The 19533-nt window shown below is 41.7% G+C and overlaps 1 protein-coding gene across 1 annotated transcript in view; it reads left to right on the top strand.

The window, feature by feature from the left end:
- The window catches only part of LOC143781813 (sodium channel protein type 5 subunit alpha-like), a 514560-nt gene that overhangs the window by 446416 nt on the left and 48611 nt on the right, over window positions 1-19533 (top strand). The window contains exon 22 of the mRNA XM_077268674.1: window positions 790-915. Coding sequence (XP_077124789.1) covers window positions 790-915 — 126 coding nt within the window. The remainder of the gene's footprint in view (window positions 1-789; window positions 916-19533) is intronic.

Genomic DNA, 19533 nt, shown 5'->3' with positions numbered 1-19533 from the left:
ATAATATACATTTTAGGATACATAAATACATACATTCAATACATTTGTATCAGTGTGTTGAAAAACTTATTATATACTCCACAAATAATAAAAAATAAGGTACAATTGAAGCCTAAAACAAAAAAAAAAGCAGTGAAGAATATTTCTACAAGAGAAAAGTATATTCCTTTTGTTCCAGTAATAATGCCAATGTAAATTTAGAGAATAGTATTGAGACCGCACAATTCCCCATTAGAAATAAACATGATGCCTTGAAGCATTGATTTACAAATTCTGTTAGTAGTCCTCATCAACTAGCTTTTCACAATCTCGAAATAAGAAGGCATGTAAACATTGGGTACAGAAGGATCGATCATGATCTCAGGAGGACCTAGAAGAATCACACTGATTAACTCATTTGTTGACTGCAAAGGAATTATTAGACCCACATTACATCTGAGGCTGAATTAATCTCAGATCTCAGATCTAACTGATAACATAAGAAAACCTTCCCTGATTAAGCAGTGCACATGGCCTGATGTAAGATAAGTTTATCATTCAGCAGCACTTCATTGTTAATGTCTTATCAATGCAAATAAAATACATTTAAGCATGTGGTGTTCAATAAACCATTATTGAAACTATGGCTGATGTAATACATTTTGAAGTGTATCTGTCTCTCAACTTAATTTGTCAAATAACCGCTTTCCCCTTTGGAAACCAACGAGGATGACTACAGACAACAGGCGGGATCTAATTTGATTTGCTCGCATTTGATCAATAATTTTACATTTCGTTCAATCTATACAGATTTCAGTAGCTTGTCTGATAGCAACTTTTGGAAATGGTCAAGGCCAAGTGAGTTCCGTGAAGTCTCTCAGAACTCTGAGGGCATTGAGGCCCCTACGAGCCTTGTCCAGATTTGAAGGAATGAGGGTAAGGGTAAAAGTTCTATGTATGTCTGTAATCGATTTTTGTTTTACAGGAAAATAACCTCATTTTTTTTCTCGTTGTGGTTAAGGAACTGCAGTATCAGTGGTGATGCTAAACTCAAGTCAATGTCTACAGTTGAAGATGTTTGAATTTTAGTCTCATGGGGTCACATAGGGGCAATCTCATAGTCTCATGATCAAAGTCAAACTATAAGTACATTGAAAGGGTGCTGAATCTCTAAAACAGCAGTTTCTTACCAATGCTTAACAACATTTGCTTTTTGTAGGTCCAGGGTTCCTCTTCTCCAGCATTAATGTAACAATGGAGATGACCGTGAGTTAACAGCTTGGATTCTGCTTTTGTGTCTCCATTCAGGTGTCTTTAATAAGCCTCATAGCAACTGCACTGGGATTCTCCGAATTTGGTCCTATTAAATCACTTAGGACCCTCAGAGCTTTGAGACCATTAAGGGCTTTATCACGGTTTGAAGGGATGAGGGTAAGATTATAATGGCAACCTGGGGTCAATTTAAATCAAAAGCATGTCAAGGACCCCATTTTATTTGAACTTTTTGTGATTAGATCTGTATACAATAATGGCGTGAACCATTTAGTATACGGTAGTTTCTTCTATTTTGATACATTTGTTTCATCTCTGTATTGGGGATCATGGTTAACAATGGGGAATGTACATTACAAAGAATGAAACAAATAATAAAAAGATTTCAGATGAGGGTACATCATCAATAAAACAATGCAATGAGTTACTGGCAATGGAACTTAAAATTTATGACTCATTTTAAAATTTGTGGCCCATTTAACCAATTTTTTTTAAGTTCTGATTTCATGAATACATTCATTGCAAATACTTTCTTCTGAAATACTTCTTTTTTTTTTCTTTTTGCTGGCATGACAATTATGATTTCTGATCTGCATGTTCACTCTTACTAATCATTTCTGTTAGACAAATTGATTCTTTTTCCACATGGAAACCTCATTTGCTTGCATGCCATTTCCATGTTTACGTCCTAATCAAAATGTTCTCTACAAAACACGTCTGTTACAGTTTATGGATGCGTTCAAATTATCGACTGTAAGTCACACTTAGCTATTCATCTCCACCTGTCTGAGAATAATGACCGACAGGTCAACTTTTGTGCATACTTTATGTTTACTGTACCTTACCTGCGTAATTCTTAGGAGTCTTTCACATATAGTTTCCCCATAAATGCAAATTTTCCTTAATTTTTCTGCAACTTAAGATTTCTTGTTGTGATGAATGAGATACTATTTGATATAATATATATGGATGTTAGTACACGTGTCAAAAACAATGGCGAGAACAACAATATTAGTAGTATTTTAGGAATAGGAATGATAATATGTACAATATTGATGATAACCATATCAAATTTTAACTGATGCACAAAAAATTAATATACTCAGCTCCTTTGTTTCTTAAGCTGGGGCTTCACAGCAATGTGTCACATAAAAGCAAGACAGGTTGTATGACTAAAAACTTTTGCACAACTTGCTGTAAAAAATCTACAGCTGTGATTTTGCTGTAAAAAACAAAATGGTCAAACCACACACATGTCACAAGTGAGTGTGCAGTTGTAGGTGATTTACATTAAAAGGGGGTTCTCCGGAATAGCATAAGTTAAGAAGGACAATGTCACTGTCTACATTTTAAGTACTGTTATTTAGCTCTCGTTTAGTCTAAGAAGGTATTTGCTATAGTATATCAAAATGGCCACTGCCTTGCTTCACTTATAGAGACATGTCCTAGAATGTATCAGGATTGGTGCCTGTGAGTATGTGTTAGGCGTCAGGATTCTTCCGCTGCGCAGGATAGATCCCAAGCATTATCTGCCTCTGCAGTCTCCCATTCAGGTCTTGCCACTTCGATTTCTGCTCAGCACAGACGTCGGTCCCAGCGTCTTGCTCAGGCTCGTGGTATACGTTGGGTTACTGCTGGCTCTCCAGCCAAGTCTATGGTAACCAGTGATATACAGATACTGCCTTGCACTCTGGAGTCTATGTCCAGAGATCACCTTACTAAGCATGTCCGTGATGTGGCGGCTTCTCATTGGTTGTTGGACGTTAGCTGCTCTGATGATGTGGCAGTCCCAGATTGGTCCATGGGCAATGTCTTGGCTGACTGGGCATGAGTGTTTGGGGTGGAGTCGTATAAAAGGCTGTCAGCAGCGCCATGCAGGCGTGCTAGTATCATCATAGGTTTGGTGTGTGGGTGGCTACTCTACCACTCTGTCTGCACTTGTGTGTGACTTGGCTCTGGGACTGTACACATTGGCAAGCAGGTTGCACACTTATGCGGTGTCGTTCCCTTGGCTCAACACCTGAGTCTCTACTGTGCTACATTCTAAGGGTGCCGGTCAGGCACAGGTTCAGTAGTGACAGAACTGGGGTAACTAGCCATTTGGCTTAGCATCTGTTTCATTCATGTGCGCGATTGGCACAGTTCAGTTACAGAGGAAGCTCAACCTTTGTGCCGTACCTCTCAGTGAAATAGCTGAGCCTGGTACTCAGTGTTCCATTCACATTGAGTGGCGTTAAATCAGTGTGTTCAAGGTATCGCTTGTTGTTTAGTCACATGATTGTTCACACTAGCAGCAGGGTTCATCTCTGCACGGTGGACCCCGGGTTGCGATTGCACTTTATTTTATATTTTATTTTAGTGCAATCCGCCAACCCTAACAGTATGTGTAATAAGAAATTTTGCAGGTTTATAGTAGTTGGCTATCTATAGATTACTTTCAGGTCACAGCAATCACCCAGCATTCAGATGTATTGGTTGATCAGCAGTTTGAGCAGCTTCTAGCCTCAACACTACTGATATCTCCAGAATTAAATCAGATAAACAGGGTGGACAGCAGTGTGAGCAGCCTCTTCTTACTGCAGCACTCCTGGTATCTCCAGTATTAGGTCAGAAAGACAATGAACAGCAGTGTGAGCAGCTTCTAGCCTCAACACTACTGATATCTCCAGAATTACGTCAGATAAACAGGGTGGACAGCAGTGTGAGCAGCCTCTTCTTACAGCAGCACTCCTGGTATCACCAGTGTTAGATCAGATAGACATAGTGGATAGCAGTGTGGGCAACTTATTTTTACCTTAGCACCAATGGTATCTCCAGTATTAGATCAGATATACATGGTGTTCAGCAGTGTGAGCAGCCTCTTCTTACCTCAGCACCCTTGATATCTTCAGTATTAGATCAGATAGACAGGGTGTCAAGCAATGTAAGTAAACTCTTCTTACCTCAGCACCCCTGTTATCTTCAATATTAGATCAGAAAGAAAGAGTGTACAGCAGTGTGAGTAGCCTCTTCTTATCTCTGCACTCCTGGCATCTTCAATATTAGATCAGATAGACAGGGTGGACAGCAGTGTAAGTAAACTCTTCTTACCTCAGCACTCCTGGTATCTCCAATATTATATCAGATAGACAGGTTGGACAACAGTGTGAGCAGCCACTTCTTACCCAGGACCCCTGTTATCTTCAATATTAGATCAGAAAGACATGGTGGACAACAATGTGATCAGCCTCTTCTTACCTCTGCACTCCTGGTATCTTTAGTATTTGATCAGATAGACAAGGTGGGCAGCAGTATAAGTGAACTCTTCTTCTCTTCTTACCCCAGCTCCCCTGGTATCTTCAATATTAGATCAGAAAGACAGGGTGGACAGCAGTGTGAGCAGCCTCTTCTTACCTCAGCACCCTGGTATCTCCAGTAATAGATCAGAGAGACAGGGTGGACAGCAGTGTGAGCAGCCTCTTCTTACCTCAGCACCTCTGTTATCTCTAATATTAGATCAGATAGACAAGGTGATTAGCAGTCTGAACATCTTCATCCTTACCTCAGCACCACTGGTATCTCCAGAATTAGATGAGAATATGCATCAGGTGCTCATCTTCATACACATGAAGAAAGAAACGGAGCTTCCTAGTGTACATGTGCAATTGCACCACTTCTATTAACATTGTAGGACAGGCTTCTTTCAGCAGCCATTGTGATGTACAGTCCTTATCTCCACAGATAAAATTAACATGTTTTTGGTAATATGAAGGAATTTAGAGCTTTATTTCTAATGAAATTTTATTTCTTTATTTATTTTAATTATATTCACAGAAAATCTCTTTAAAGCTTTTTGAGACAAAATTGCATAAAACTGAGTTCAAAACTCCATTGCTTAAAGTAATTACCACCTAACAACTGTTACAGCCCTGCATTATCTTCCTAATAAAAATTTGATATCTTCAGAGAAAATAAAAATACATTCTACTTTAATTTTGCTTGGAATCTGCACCAGCCTTGCTCATGGCTGCACTTTCTGGAAAAATGCTGTGTGAATCTAGCCTAGAGATAGTAATACCCAATTGACTGAGCTCTGTCCTCCAACAAAACAAGCTAATGTTGCAAATTACAGCATAGAACATAATTTCAGGCTCTTGGAAATTATATTCCGCTCAAAAAATAAAGGGAACACTTAAACAACAGAATATAATTCCATGTAAATCAAACTTCTGTGAAATCAAACTGTCCACTTAGGAAGCAACACTGATTGACAATCAATTTCACATGCTGTTGTGCAAATGGAATAGACAACCGATGGAAATTATTGGTAATTATCAAGACACCCTCAATAAAGGAGTGGTTCTGCAGGTGGGGACCACAGACCACATCTCAGTACCAATGCTTTCTGGCTGATGTTTCAGTCACTTTTGAATGTTGGTTGTGCTTTCACACTCGTGGTAGCATGAAACGGACTCTAAAACCCACACATATGACTCAGGTAGTGCAGCTCATCCAGGATGGCACATCAATGTGAGCCGTGGCAAGAAGGTTTGCTGTGTCTGCCAGCATAGTGTCCAGAGGATGGAGGCACTACCAGGAGACAGGCCAATGTACCAGGAGATCTGGAGGGGGCCGTAGGAGGGCAGCAACCCAGCATCAGGACTGCTACCTCTGCCTTTGTGCAAGGAGGAACAGGAGGAGCACTGCCAAAGCCCTGCAAAATGACCTCCAGCAGGCCACAAATGTGCATGTGTCTGCACTGTTAGAAACCGACTGCATGAAGATGGTCTGAGTGCCCGACATCCACAGATGGGGGTTGTGCTCACAGCCGAACACCGTGCAGGATGCTTGGCATTTGCCACAGAACACCAGGATTGGCAAATTTGCCACTGGAGCCCTGTGCTCTTCACAGATGAAAGCAGGTTCACACTGAGCACATGTGACAGACGTGACAGTCTGGAGATGCCGTGGAGAGCGATCTGCTGCCTGCAACATCCTTCAGCATGACCAGTTTGGCAGTGGGTCAGTATTGGTGTGGGGTGGCATTTCTTTGGAGGGCTGCACAGCCCTCCATGTGCTCACCAGAGGTAGCCTGACTGCCATTTGGTACCGAGATGAGATCCTCAGACCCCTTGTGAGACCATATGCTGGTGCGGTTGGCCCTGGGTTTCTCATAATGCAGGACAATTCCAGACCTCATGTGGCTGGAGTGTGTCAGCAGTTCCTGCAAGATGAAGGCATTGAAGCTATGGACTGGCCAGCCTATTCTCCAGATCTGAATCCGATTGAGCACATCTGGGACATCATGTCTTGCTCCATCCACCAACGTCATGTTGCTCCACAGACTGTCAAGGAGTTGGCGGATGCTTTAGTCCAGGTCTGGAAGGAGATTCCTCAGGAGACCATCCACCGCCTCATCAGGAGCATGCCCAGGCGTTGTACAGTAGGGAGGACATACAGGCACGTGGAGGCCACACACAATACAGAGCTTCTTTTCCTTGTCATGAGGCATTTCCACTGAAGTTGGATCACCCTGTAATTTTATTTTCCACTTTGAGTTTGAGTATCATTCCAAATCCAGACCTCCATGGGATATTCATTTTGATTTACATTGATAATTGTTATGTTTTACTGTTCTGAACACATTCCACTGTGCAATGAATAAAAATTTGCAACTGGAATATTTCATTCAGAGATATCTAGGATGTGGTATTTTAGTGTTCCCTTTATTTTTTTGAGCAGTGTATATTTTTTAATTTAGTAGGAAAAGCTTTTCGTTAGAACTGTTTGCTAATATTTTGAAAGAGTCATAGTATGGACCAGAGGTTCACTGCGTTTTTTGGGGAAGCGCTTTAATTTTATTTCCGTTCCTGGCCACTTCTCCTAGCCTAATCCTCAAAATAAGTCTAATTGTGTCAGACAAGTATAGGATTCCACAATTTGCAGTCTGGACTCTTTGGTCAAGATTTGTTGACTGCTGTTACTTGACTTGTGGAAGGTGTCTTTAAGTAGATTGGTCATCCCTACAGTAAAAGTGTCATCTTTATCCGATGCTATCTTGCAAGGAACTGCTTAGCAGGTTCAAAGATAACTACCTACACTTTTCTGCACCTGGGCAGAAATATATACAGACTCCAGTGATTTAATCTACAGTGGTCTTTAACCATTGGAGATGTCTTTATATAAATCTATGCAAATTGGAAAAAATCCACCGAGGCTCCGGTGAATATTTAGAATTGGTATTCATAAAAGTAGCCATACAAATCCTAAAGGATGACTACACAAATAATGGTACAACATTGATTTATTAATTTACATATTCATAATTACATCATTGACATATATCTAAAAATGTAACAAAAAAGGAGGGTATGGGTTGAGTTTAGTCACTCCCAAATACATTTATTGCCTATAGAAATATCTGCATAAATAGTTTACTCATAGTCAATGCAATACACTAAGCAAAAAGAATAAAAGTAATGTAATATTACGAGATAGGAGTACATTAAGATATATTGAATACAATTATTCCCAGGTATATATACTCTTTGTGATTTATGCAACATGATAATGAAAGTGCATAGAGAAATGCTAGGGTTTTATATCGAATAGCTGCAATTGGTAAAGTACAGAGCGGCATCCCCTAGACAAACAATACATGCTGATAAAGAATCAGTTTTAAGCTGTATCAACTAACACCAAATGGTGTTAAAAAGAGAGTAGCAGCAAACAGTGCCCCCAACGCACGTTTCGCTGTTGCTTCTTGTAAGGTGTGGGTAGAAGAAGCAATGGCAAAATATGCATTGGGCATGTCAGAAATACACTGTTTGCTGGTACTCTCACTTTACTGCCATTCGGTGTTACTTTATATGACTTGTACCTGACTCATACTCATAGAAAAATATTTAGAATTGAGAGTCCTCAGTGGTTGATACCTTATAATCGCTAACTGAAAAGATGGTAACAAATTGCAAGCTTTCGAGACTACTCAGGTCTCTTCATCAGGCATAGACTAATAGAAATTCTGAATCACATATTTATGCACAACACAGCACAGAAAAATGCCATAGATAAGACAGGTGACCGTGAAGCAGAATTACCATTATGTGAGTGATAAACAGTTATGTCCATAAATATTGGAACAGTTCATAGATAAGGAGTGTGAATGTTTTATTGTCCTCCGATTGGGGTCTGGTTCTGTGTTATGGTGACCCCACATGGTCTGATGAGTTAATTCCTTAGTTGATGTAGAAAGACATAAATCCATGCAACACATTCATTCCTGCACTGAGAGTGTCAAAGGTCATCATTAGCTTATATTCCCATATTCTTCTGTCTCTCTGAGATTTGAAGTTACCTTTTAATACAAGTAATTTCATGTCCATAATGCTATGATCGGGGAGATAAAAATGTATTGCCACAGATAGATCCATTCTTTCTTCTCTTATTGTATGGTGATGAGAGTTCATCCTTGTTCTCAGTTTCTGCGCTGTCTCCCCTACATACAGACCCCCAGTTGGACATTTAGTAGAAATAATTAAGTACACCACATTAGAAGTGACGCAGCTGAAAGTACCTGGTATCTTGTAGTCCTGATGTGAATTGGGGATCTTTATCTTGTCCGTGGTCATTATAAATGGACAGGTTTTACATTTTTTTTGGCAGCAAGGAAAGGTTCCTTCAGCTGTTGGAGAGGACAGCGAGCTTCTGACAATGATTCTTCTTAGATTTGGGGGCTGCCTAAAACACAGTACTGGGGGGTCTGGAAAAATGGATTGTAAGCGAGCATCTTTTTGTAGTAAAGGTTGTAATTTCCGTGCAGCTCCCATTAGCACCTCCAGATTTGGATTGTAGGTGACTACTAGAGGCACCCGATTATTTTCTTCTTTAGCTTTGTAATGTAGCAGGTGATTCCTTGATATTCTGGTGGCTCTTGTAATTTGGTTTTGAATTGTTCTTGGATGGTAGCCCTGATTCAAAAAGGTCTTTCTGAGGCGACCAAGGTGTTCATCTTTGTCCATGGGGTTGGAATATATACGATTGTATCTGATGGCTTGGCTGTAGACAATAGAATTTTTTATGTGTTTTGGATGGAAACTGTCCTATTTAAGGTATGTTGGGCGGTCGATTGGCTTCTGATACAGGGATGTTTCTATTTCATTGTTCTGCAGCTTAATGATGGTGTCCAAAAAGTTAAATTCAGTACAGGAGTAGTTGAGTGTTAAGTTGATGGTAGGATGAAATTGATTAAACTGTTCATGGAACGTCTTTAGCTGTGGCTCAGACTCCGTCCAGATGATTAAAATATCATCAATGTAGCGGTAGTACGCCAGAGGCCTGATTGGACATGAGGACAAAAAGTCACTTTCAAGCTTGGCCATGAAAAGATTTGCATACTGTGGGGCCATTCTTTTTCCCATTGCTGTGCCAATCTTCTGTAGATATATATCTTGTTGTCAAATTCAAAGTAATTGCGGATGAGGATGAATTTTATAAGTTTCACCACAGAATAAGCATTAGTCCCTGTGTTTTCCAGGAAGAATTTGCAGGCATTTAATCCATCTTGGTGTGGGATATTGGAGCACAAAAATTTCACATCTATGGTGGCCAGGATGATTCCTTCTGGTAGAGGACCTATTGCTGATAGTTTTTTTCAATAGGTCAGTTGTGTCCAGAATGAAGCTGGGTGTATCCTTTACCAGGGGTTTAAGAATACCCTCTACCCATCCAGATACCTGCTCAGTAAGGGTGCCCACACATGAAATAATTGGTCTTCCTGGATTTCCAGATTTGTGGATTTTGGGAAGCATGTAGACTGTCCCTGTTCTTGGACTTTCGTATTATGATTATGTAAATTAATAAATCAATGTTGTACAATTATTTGTGTAGTTGTCCGTTAGGTGTTATTGGAGATATGTTAGAAAAAGGTATAGAGAATCTTAGCCTGGTGACAGTCAGCTGGCACATAAGCATTGCTCTAAGCATATGTTAGAAGCCTATTAATGCACTTGGCTGTGTGCCCTGATTCTTCTGCTGCAGTAAACAACAATTAGCAATATTTGTAATTAGATATTGTTAGAGGGAAGTTTATTTTCTCTAATTTCCCTTCAGTTTGAACATTTTTTGTTCTGGTTAATTTGAATAATGGCACAGAGCAGAATGAATAGATTTTACACAAGTAATAAATACGCAGCTTCCTGCTCAACATCTCTCCAGCAATTACATTTATACTCTGGTCGGCACAAGAATACGAATATTATGATACAACAATTTACCTTTTCGTGCAGGTCATGGTGACATGTTCCAATAGACTGTAATATTGGAATACTTGATAGGAGAGAAATTACAAAAATATGTCAGTTCAGTTCCAAATTTATTGCAAAGTACAGATTCATTAAGCTTTGGTTTCTGCGCACTGAAGCTGTCAACTTTGAAGAGGCTTAAATGGGAGATGCTGGAACCCAATGCAAAATTTGTAACAGCCCCATATGTATAATTTATTATAGTAGCATTTTCTTATGTAGCAGGGTAGGGGGCTTTTGGACCTACTTAGGTCTCAGAATCTACAGATGACCACTCCCTTTTTACCCCCCTATAGTTACAAATTTGCAGCTTTATCAAGCCAAACATTTTCTCTGGAAAGGCCAACCAGAAGTATAGCTATTCATATAGAAAAACCAACCTGGTCTGTTAAAGCAGGGACCACTCTTTGTCAGAGACTCTCTGCAGTAGTTCATAGTGTGTTGCAAAACAGAGAACCACTGTCTGATGGTCTTATGCCCTAACTAGATGGAGGCCTGATGCCATCGCATCGGGAGGGTGGTAATGTCACGATGGGAGCAGCCTTTTCAGCTTTGAGAATCTCTCCCCGCCATGTGCTCACCCACCTATCCACTCTCTCTTTCCCCATGTGCTATCCCCCTTGTCTGCTGTCTCTCCTTCCTGTGCTGTGTTCTCCCCTCGAAGACAATGCTGACATTACAGCATGAGATCGCAGAGGATACATTTTGTGATGTAAAATATTGTTTAAAAGCAGTCAGTGAAATATTTTACCTGACCAAAGAAATCCTGTGTGATCCCCTGCTGTAATGTCAGTATTGTCTTTTGCTTCCTCCCCTGCCCAGGAGATGTGGTATGCTCCGTACACAGTCAGACACAGACAATTTTTAAAATGAACTTTCATTTGTGGGAAAACCCCTTTAATGTGACCGGCTTCCTCTGCCTGTAGACACATCGTGCATCTGCCACCGGGATCAGCCGAATGATTCCCTGCGCCTGTGCAGAATTCTCGCAGGCGCAGTAAATCAGACCGCCGCCATCTTTGTGCAGACAGATAGTGGCGGTAACATTAAAACTGCGCATGTGCTCCTCCTGTACAAAGATGGCAGCGGTCAGCGAATCATTCCACTGGTGGTACCGTGTAGGAGGCTTCGTACGGCGTATACAGTGTATGTCTGTGTGTGTGTGTTGTTTATGGCATATACAGTGTGTGTGTGGTGCGACGGTGTTCCTCTGGTAGTACTGCACAAGAGGCTGGTACCACCAGCAGTTTCCATATTGAGACACCCATCACTTGGGTGTCCCAATATGGAGGTCGGTGAACTTCCGCCACTTGGAATTCTGGGATCCGGACACATCTGGACAGAACAGGATGTGAAGACATTACAATGTAAGTATATATTAGGATAGGCCATTTGTTCTTATGCCCTAATTGGTCCTTTGAATTGTATCCATTTTACCTGCACTGATCGCAGTCAATAAAAGATATAGAAATACAGTATCTTTAATCCCCATGATAGAGGTTGGTGGCCACGGTACTGTGTAATCATTCTCCAGTGTAAATTGGGGATATGGGAACACCACTGATCTAAAATCTTCACGTAAGGGCACGTATACAGAGACCGAGCGGCACCACAATACTATCATTTTTTGGAAAACGTTTACTGATATGCAGTTGTTTGAGTGCCTGTTTACAACCAGACCAAAGTAAACAATGCACACTGAGCGATCTGTATTAGATTGCTAAGTACACATAGGCTGCTATTGTTCTCAGCAGTGAGAGTATGATGAACTGTCGAGAACAATGATTTTTTTAATCAATTAACTGCCAAGAACGATGATCTTTTATCGATTAACTGCCGAGAACGGTGATCTTTTATCAATTACCACCGAGAACGGTGATCTCTTATCGATTAAGTGCCGAGAACGATGATCTTTTATCAATTAACCACCGAGAACGGTGATCTTTTATCGATTAACTGCCAAGAACGATGATCTTTTATCAATTAACCACCGAGAACGGTGATCTTTTATCGATTAACTGCCAAGAACGATGATCTTTTATCAATTAACCAACGAGAACGGTGATCTTTTATCGATTAACTGCCGAGAACGATGATCTTTTATCGATTAACTGCCGAGAACAATGATCTTTTATCGATTAACCGCTGAGAACGGTGATCTTTTATCGATTAACCCCCGAGAACTATGATCTTTTATTGATTAACCACCGAGAACGATGATCTTTTATCGATTAACCACAGAGAACGATGATGTTTTATGCTGCATAAAAGATAATTTCAACCAATGTTTCATCATTCATCTAGTGATCATCAGCCTGTTTACAAGGCAAGGTAATTGTTATACGAGCGTTTTTAACAACGCTCATTCACGATTACCTCCTTGTGTATATGCCCCTCACGTCATTAGACCTCATGAGTAGAGTGGCCTTAGCTTGGTGTCATAAACTGCTTTAATAAGTGAAGTACAGTGGGTGATCATATGTATTCTAATGAAAAGTGTATTTTGATGTAAATTATTCATGTAGGGGATACTTGGCTTACTCATTTATTTACATTCACTAAAGTAATACTAGGACAATGTGTTAGAAAGTTTGAGAAGATTGTTTTTTAGCAGCATCAGTGAAGGAATTTTTGATTTTTTAAAAAAGATTTAAAAAGATGCTAGTATTATATTAGCTAAATGCACTTGTCCAAGAAGTGTCAAACTCATCATTATGAATTATCTATGATGGAACTTCACAAAACATTGTCATTTTTTTTTATTATTTAGTTGCTTAAACCTCTTACCAAGCAGATAAGTATTTATCCTAAAGTTGAAGGAGATTCTGATTAACTATCATTTTCATGATGACTTTATAAATATACACCATATTGGTAAAACCACCAGTGATCAACCTGCTAACTTGGAAAAACCATTTAAAGGAAATTTAGACTAAAGAAGTAAGTTGTTCTTTTTCACATAAAGATGTCCTCTTCCTTATGTGTTTTTTTTTTAACTTTCTTTTACTCAATATATTTATTGATATGTAAACGAACTCTACTAAGATTAAAAAAAATTAGGACAAACTGACATAATCAACTGGCCTGTAGAAACGTGATGGACCCATTATTAACACTCATAAATATTACCTTTCATGGAACCAGAATCCAACATGCCTAATTGTTTTTTTCCATAACTGCAGTGATGCCGCCATATACAGTTTATGTGAGCTGGTGAGCTGGTGATCTGGTCTTACTAAAAGTGTCTGCTTTAGATTTCTTCAATCTATCAGCATGTATGGCCAGGTTAACGCTCAGGATTAATTTACATGGCTTGTCACACTAAAATTCAGGATCAGTTGATGGTAAACTATATAATGTTTACTCACTGAGTTTTATAAAATTTCATATCAGTTATCATTTTTATTAACTGCTGAAAGCACATTGGTTCTTTGTGAAACTGTCAGTATTGAATGGAGAGCAGTTTCTGTCCAAACAATGTATTAAATGGTCCACCATTTGAGTGGTTGTTTTACAATATTATATTACCCCTGTCACTACCACACCTATAGAAATCTGTGATCGGGAAGACTTAACCCTGAGAATACTAGTTGTGTACTAGAGTTCGCAGTCATCTGGTCACTGGACCACTGTAACTAGAGAAGTTGTTATATTTCCCTTTTCTGTTGCTTTCCAACAGCAATATCTTCTATTCTAGATTTATCCAACATTTAATCATCAGTAAAACTACCGTATTTTCCGGCGTACAAGACGACTTTTTAACCCCTGAAAATCTTCTTAAAAGTCGGGGGTCGTCTTGTACGCCGGGAATCGCCTTGTACGCCGGGTGTATATGGTGGGTGGGGGGGGGAGTGATCCTGATGACGACGAGGGGGCGTCTCACAGAAAAGTGAGTATCCCCCATTACCTTATCATAGCGCTGCAGCGTGGGGTCTCTGTGCTGGGAGCGGCGGCGGCTGCTGTGCTGTGGCGGCTCCTCTTCTGCAGTGTGGGGCCTGTGGGGCGGTGGCGGCGGCGGCGTATCTTCATGCAGTCGGGGCTCCTCCGGCATCTCAGCCTGGAAGCCCCGCCGGCAACTCCATCGGTACAATGCGCTGGCCTCCGGGAAAATGGCCGCTGCTTAGATTCAGATCTCGTTGAGATCTGAATCTGAGCATGCGCAGCCCCCAGCGGCCGGGCCACCGCATCGCACCTATTGAGCTGCCTCCGGGAAAATGGCCACTGCTCAGATTCAGATCTCGTCTCCCGAGATCTCGGGACGAGATCTGAATCTGAGCAGCGGCCATTTTCCCGGAGGCCACCTGACCGCATTGTACCCATGGAGTTGCCGGCGGGGCTTCCAGTCTTTGAGATGCCAGAGGAGCCCCGACTGTATGAAGATACGCCGCCGCCACCGCCCCACAGCACCAGAGGCCCCACACTGCAGAAGAGGAGCCGCCACAGCACAGCACAGCACAGCACAGCAGCCGCCGCTCCCAGCACAGAGACCCCACGCTGCAGCGCTATGATAAGGTAATGGGGGATACTCACTTTCCTGTGAGACGCCCCCTCGTCCTCATCAGGATCACTCCCCCCCCCCCCAAAAGGCACATATTCACCGGCCCTATAAGACGACATAGGGTGTATAAGAAGACCCCCGACTTTTAAGAAGATTTTATTTTTTAACTGGTAAAGTTGGGGGGTCGTCTTATACGCCCAGTCGTCTTATACGCCGGAAAATACGGTAAGTGCAGATTCATAGAATTCTGCCGTTTTACATATCAGAATGTTAAAAAAAATATAGTCCTTAGAAGGTCCTAAAATACAACCAATACAATCTCGGAATAACAGCATCACATTTAACAAAATCTAGGCCAAAATGCAGAAGTAGTGTAGGAAAAGTTTTGTTTACCCTTACTATTTTATAAAATAAAGAGAGTAGGCTGCAGCCAAGTGCTGCTAATTAAATTCTCTTGATTAATTGATCATCAACAAATGTGACCACCTCTATAAAAGCAGAAGTTTTGGCAGTTTGCTGGTCTAGAGCATTAAGGTGTGTATGAAACTATGCCAAGGTGGAAAGACATCAGCTATGATTTTAGAGAAGCAATTGTTGCTGCCCATCAATCTGGAAGGAATTATAAGTCCATTTCCAAACAAGTCCATCATTTTACGGTGAGAAAGATTTATTTATTTATTTTACTTACTTATATAGCACCATTGTATTCCGCAGCGCCTTTCAGACATCATCATCATCACGGTCCCTATTTAGGCTCACAGTCTAAATTCCCTATCAGTATGTCTTTGGACTTTAGGAGGAAACTGGTGTACCTGGAGGAAACCCACGGAGAACACAGAGAGAACATACAAACTCCTTGGTATGATGTCCCTGGTGGGATTTCAACTCAGGACCCCAGCACTACAATTCCAACCACACTGTACTGGCTTAGATTATTCACAAGTGCAAAACATTCAAAAAAGTTGACAACTTACCCAGGAATGAAATTTGAAAAAATTTAAGAGTTACAGGTCATTCTCTAAAGGTCTCAGCATGTTAAGGGTTGCCAGGAGAAGGACTCTTGTTTCTAAAAAGAAGACCAGCTAAAGTTGGCAAAGTTGCATCTGATGCCAACTGTCAAGCATGGTGGTAGAGAAGTGATGAAAGTGATGATTTGGGCTTGTTTGCAGCCTTAGATTCTGAGCAACTTGCAGTCATTGAGTCAACCATGGACTCCTCTGTAAATCAAAATATTTTAGAGGTAAATGTGAGGCCATCTATCCAAGAGCTAAAGCTTGGCCAAAACTTCGTCATGCAAGAGGGCAACAGTAAATCTACATCAAAATGACTGAAAAATAAAATAATTAATCTCTTGCAATGACCCAATAAAAGTCCAAACATCAACCCAACTGAAATACCTTAATAGAACTGTGCATAATCAAATGCCCACAAACCACAAGTAACTTAAACATTGTTGTGCACAACAGTGGTCACAAAATACCTACAGAACGCTGTGAGAGACTTGTAAAATTATACGAAAACAAGTATGGCATGTTATTGCTGCTAAAGGTGGTTCTACTAACTATAGATTTATTGGGTGCACTTAATTTTTCACCCTTCTGCATTTTGGTCTAGCTTTTAACATTGTGTACGAATTTTCATGACTATAAACTTCATCTAATCTTATCAATTGAAATTATGTAGGAAAATCAGTGTTAAGAATACCAAGAGTACAGTCTTCAAGACTGGGTAATAAACTTCTAGAGCAGACCTGGGAAAAGTGGGGCCCGTGGGCCACATCCGGCCCTCTGGCTGTCTCAGTCCGGCTGGCGGACCGAGACAGCTGTGGGGCTGAAAATCTGAGGTCCGCAGGCCGCACCGTGCCCGCCCACTCGCTGTCTCCCGCAGACAGCATTGGTGGAGGAGGGGCCTCCGGCCACTTCCTCTACCAATCACCATGTGAAACAGCTGACGCGATGACGTCATGGGGATTCTATGGGGTGAACATGGGGATTCTATGGGGGTGAACATGGAGATTCTATAGGGTGAACATGGGGATACTATGGGGGTGAACATGGGGATTCTATGGGAGTGAAGATGGGGATTTTATGGGGTGAACATGGGGATTCTATGGGGTGAACATGGGGATTCTATGGGGGTGAACATGGGGATTCTATGGGGGTGAACATGGGGATTCTATGGGGGTGAACATGGGGATTCTATTGGGTGAACATGGAGATTCTATGGGGTGAACATGGAGATTCTATGTGGTGAACATGGAGATTCTATGGGGTGAACATGGGGATTCTATGGGAGTGAACATGGGGATTCTATGGGGGTGAACATGGGGATTCTATGGGGTGAACATGGGGATTCTATGGTGGTGAACGTGGAGATTCTATGGGGTGAACATGGGGATTCTATGGGGGTGAACATGGGGATTCTATGGGAGTGAACATGGGGATTCTATGGGGGTGAACATGGGGATTCTATGGGGTAAACATGGGGATTCTATGGGGTAAACATGGAGATTCTATGGGGTGAACATTGGGATTCTATGGGGTGAACATGGGGATTCTATGGAGTGAACATGGGGATTCTATGGGGTGAACATGGAAATTCTTCAGGGGGTAAACATGGGGATTCAATGGGAGTGAACATGAGGATTCCATGAGGTGAACATGTGGATTCTATGGGGTGAATATGGGGATTCTATGGGGGCGAACATGGGGATTATATGGGGGGTGACATGCAGCACATGGGGAGGCTATGGGGGTGACATGCTGCACATGGGGAGGCTATGGGGGTGTCATGCTGCACACAGGGAGGCTATAGGGGTGTCATGCTGCACACAAGGAGGCTATGGGGGTGTCATGCTGCACACGGGGAGGCTATGGTGGTATGCTGCACATGGGGAGGCTATAGGGGTGTCATGCTGCTCACGGGGAGGCTATGGGGTTGACATGCTGCGCATAGTGAGGCGTTGGGAAGGCTGTATACTGTCATGCAGTATATGGGAGGCTGTGTGGGGCCTCATTCAGTATGTGGAGAGACTGTGGGGTTCATGCTGTATATAGGAAGGCTGTGTGGAGCTCATCCAGTTTATGGGGAGGCTGTGTAGGGCCTCATGCAGTATATGGGGAAACTGGTGCTCATGCAGTACATGATGAGGCTGTGTGGGGCTCATGCTGTACATGGGGAGGTTTTCTGGGGCTCATACAGTACATGGGGAGGCTGTGTGGGGCTTATGCTGTACATGGAGGTTTTGTGGGGCTCATGCTGTACATGGGGAGGCTGTGTGGGGCTCATGCTGTACATGGGGAGGCTGTGGGGCTCATGCTGTACATGGATAGGCTTTGTGGGGCTCATGCTGTACATGGAGAGGCTGTGTGGGGCTCATGCTGTACAGGGGGAAGCTGTGTTGAGCTCATGCTGTACATGGGGAGGATGTGTGGGGCTTATGCAGTATATAGGGAGGCTGTGTAGGGCTCATGCCATATATAGGGAGGCTGTGTGGGGCTCATGCTATTTATAGGGAGTCTGTGTGGGGCTCATGCCGCATATGTAGTAGGCTGTGTGAGGCTCATGCTTTATATAAGTGGCTGTGGGGGGGATCAAAGATATAAAGGAGGCTGTCAGCATACTTAATTATGCTCAATGTTAAGTGATGCAATTAATATTAATAAATTAATATTGAGTAGAATTAATTTCAAGCTATTTGTTCTGCTCTCCACAAATAGTCATGGTCTTTCATGGGGCCCTTCGGGAAAATTAATTGCCCACTCCTGTTCTACAGCATAAGGCTAATTTAACACTTCCACCATTCACAGTATTTGTACAGACCGCAATGTCTGGACCATCTGCTGGTCTCCAAACTCTACCTATATGCCTATGATGCTATTAATTTCGAGTCAGGAGACCGTAATCCATGATTGGACTAATAATATTGGACTCATCAACAGGCCTAACTGATGATTTGCCACTGTGAGTAGTCATTGCTTATTAATCGTCTTAACCGGTGGAAATCTCTCTTCCTGGTTTCGCAATTTGCTATTATTTTCTAATATAGGATAGTTTTGAACACGTCTAAAATATATGCTGTGAACCTTGATGATGACTAGAAACAGCATTTAATAAAATTCTGAATACGAAACTTGGCAGAATTACTGATTGAACTGCCAAGATGACGACATTAAGACTAAAGATGTCATTTAGAATCTCCGTCGGGTCAGAAGAAGGTCCTAAGTGATTCATATCTCACCAGCCTACACATTGTGCTCAGACAAGAACAGTTTGCTTATCACTCCAATAAGTGTTATTTGTCAGAACTGTGGTTACATTTTAGTTTTTATAGATCTTATGAACATTTTTAGTCATTATGTAATGCTACTAGTGATGAGCGAGTGTACTCGTTGCTCGGGTGACCTCCGAGTATTTGTTAGTGTTCGGAGATTTAGTTTTCATCACCTCAGCTGAATGATTTACAGCTACTAGCCAGCCTGAGTACATTTGGGGGTTGCCTGG

Source organism: Ranitomeya variabilis, chromosome 6 (assembly GCF_051348905.1).
Source record: "Ranitomeya variabilis isolate aRanVar5 chromosome 6, aRanVar5.hap1, whole genome shotgun sequence".
In the NCBI taxonomy this organism is placed as follows: domain Eukaryota; kingdom Metazoa; phylum Chordata; class Amphibia; order Anura; family Dendrobatidae; genus Ranitomeya; species Ranitomeya variabilis.
The sequence above is the reverse complement of the archived record's forward strand: the minus strand, read 5'-3'. Positions and strand labels throughout refer to the sequence as shown.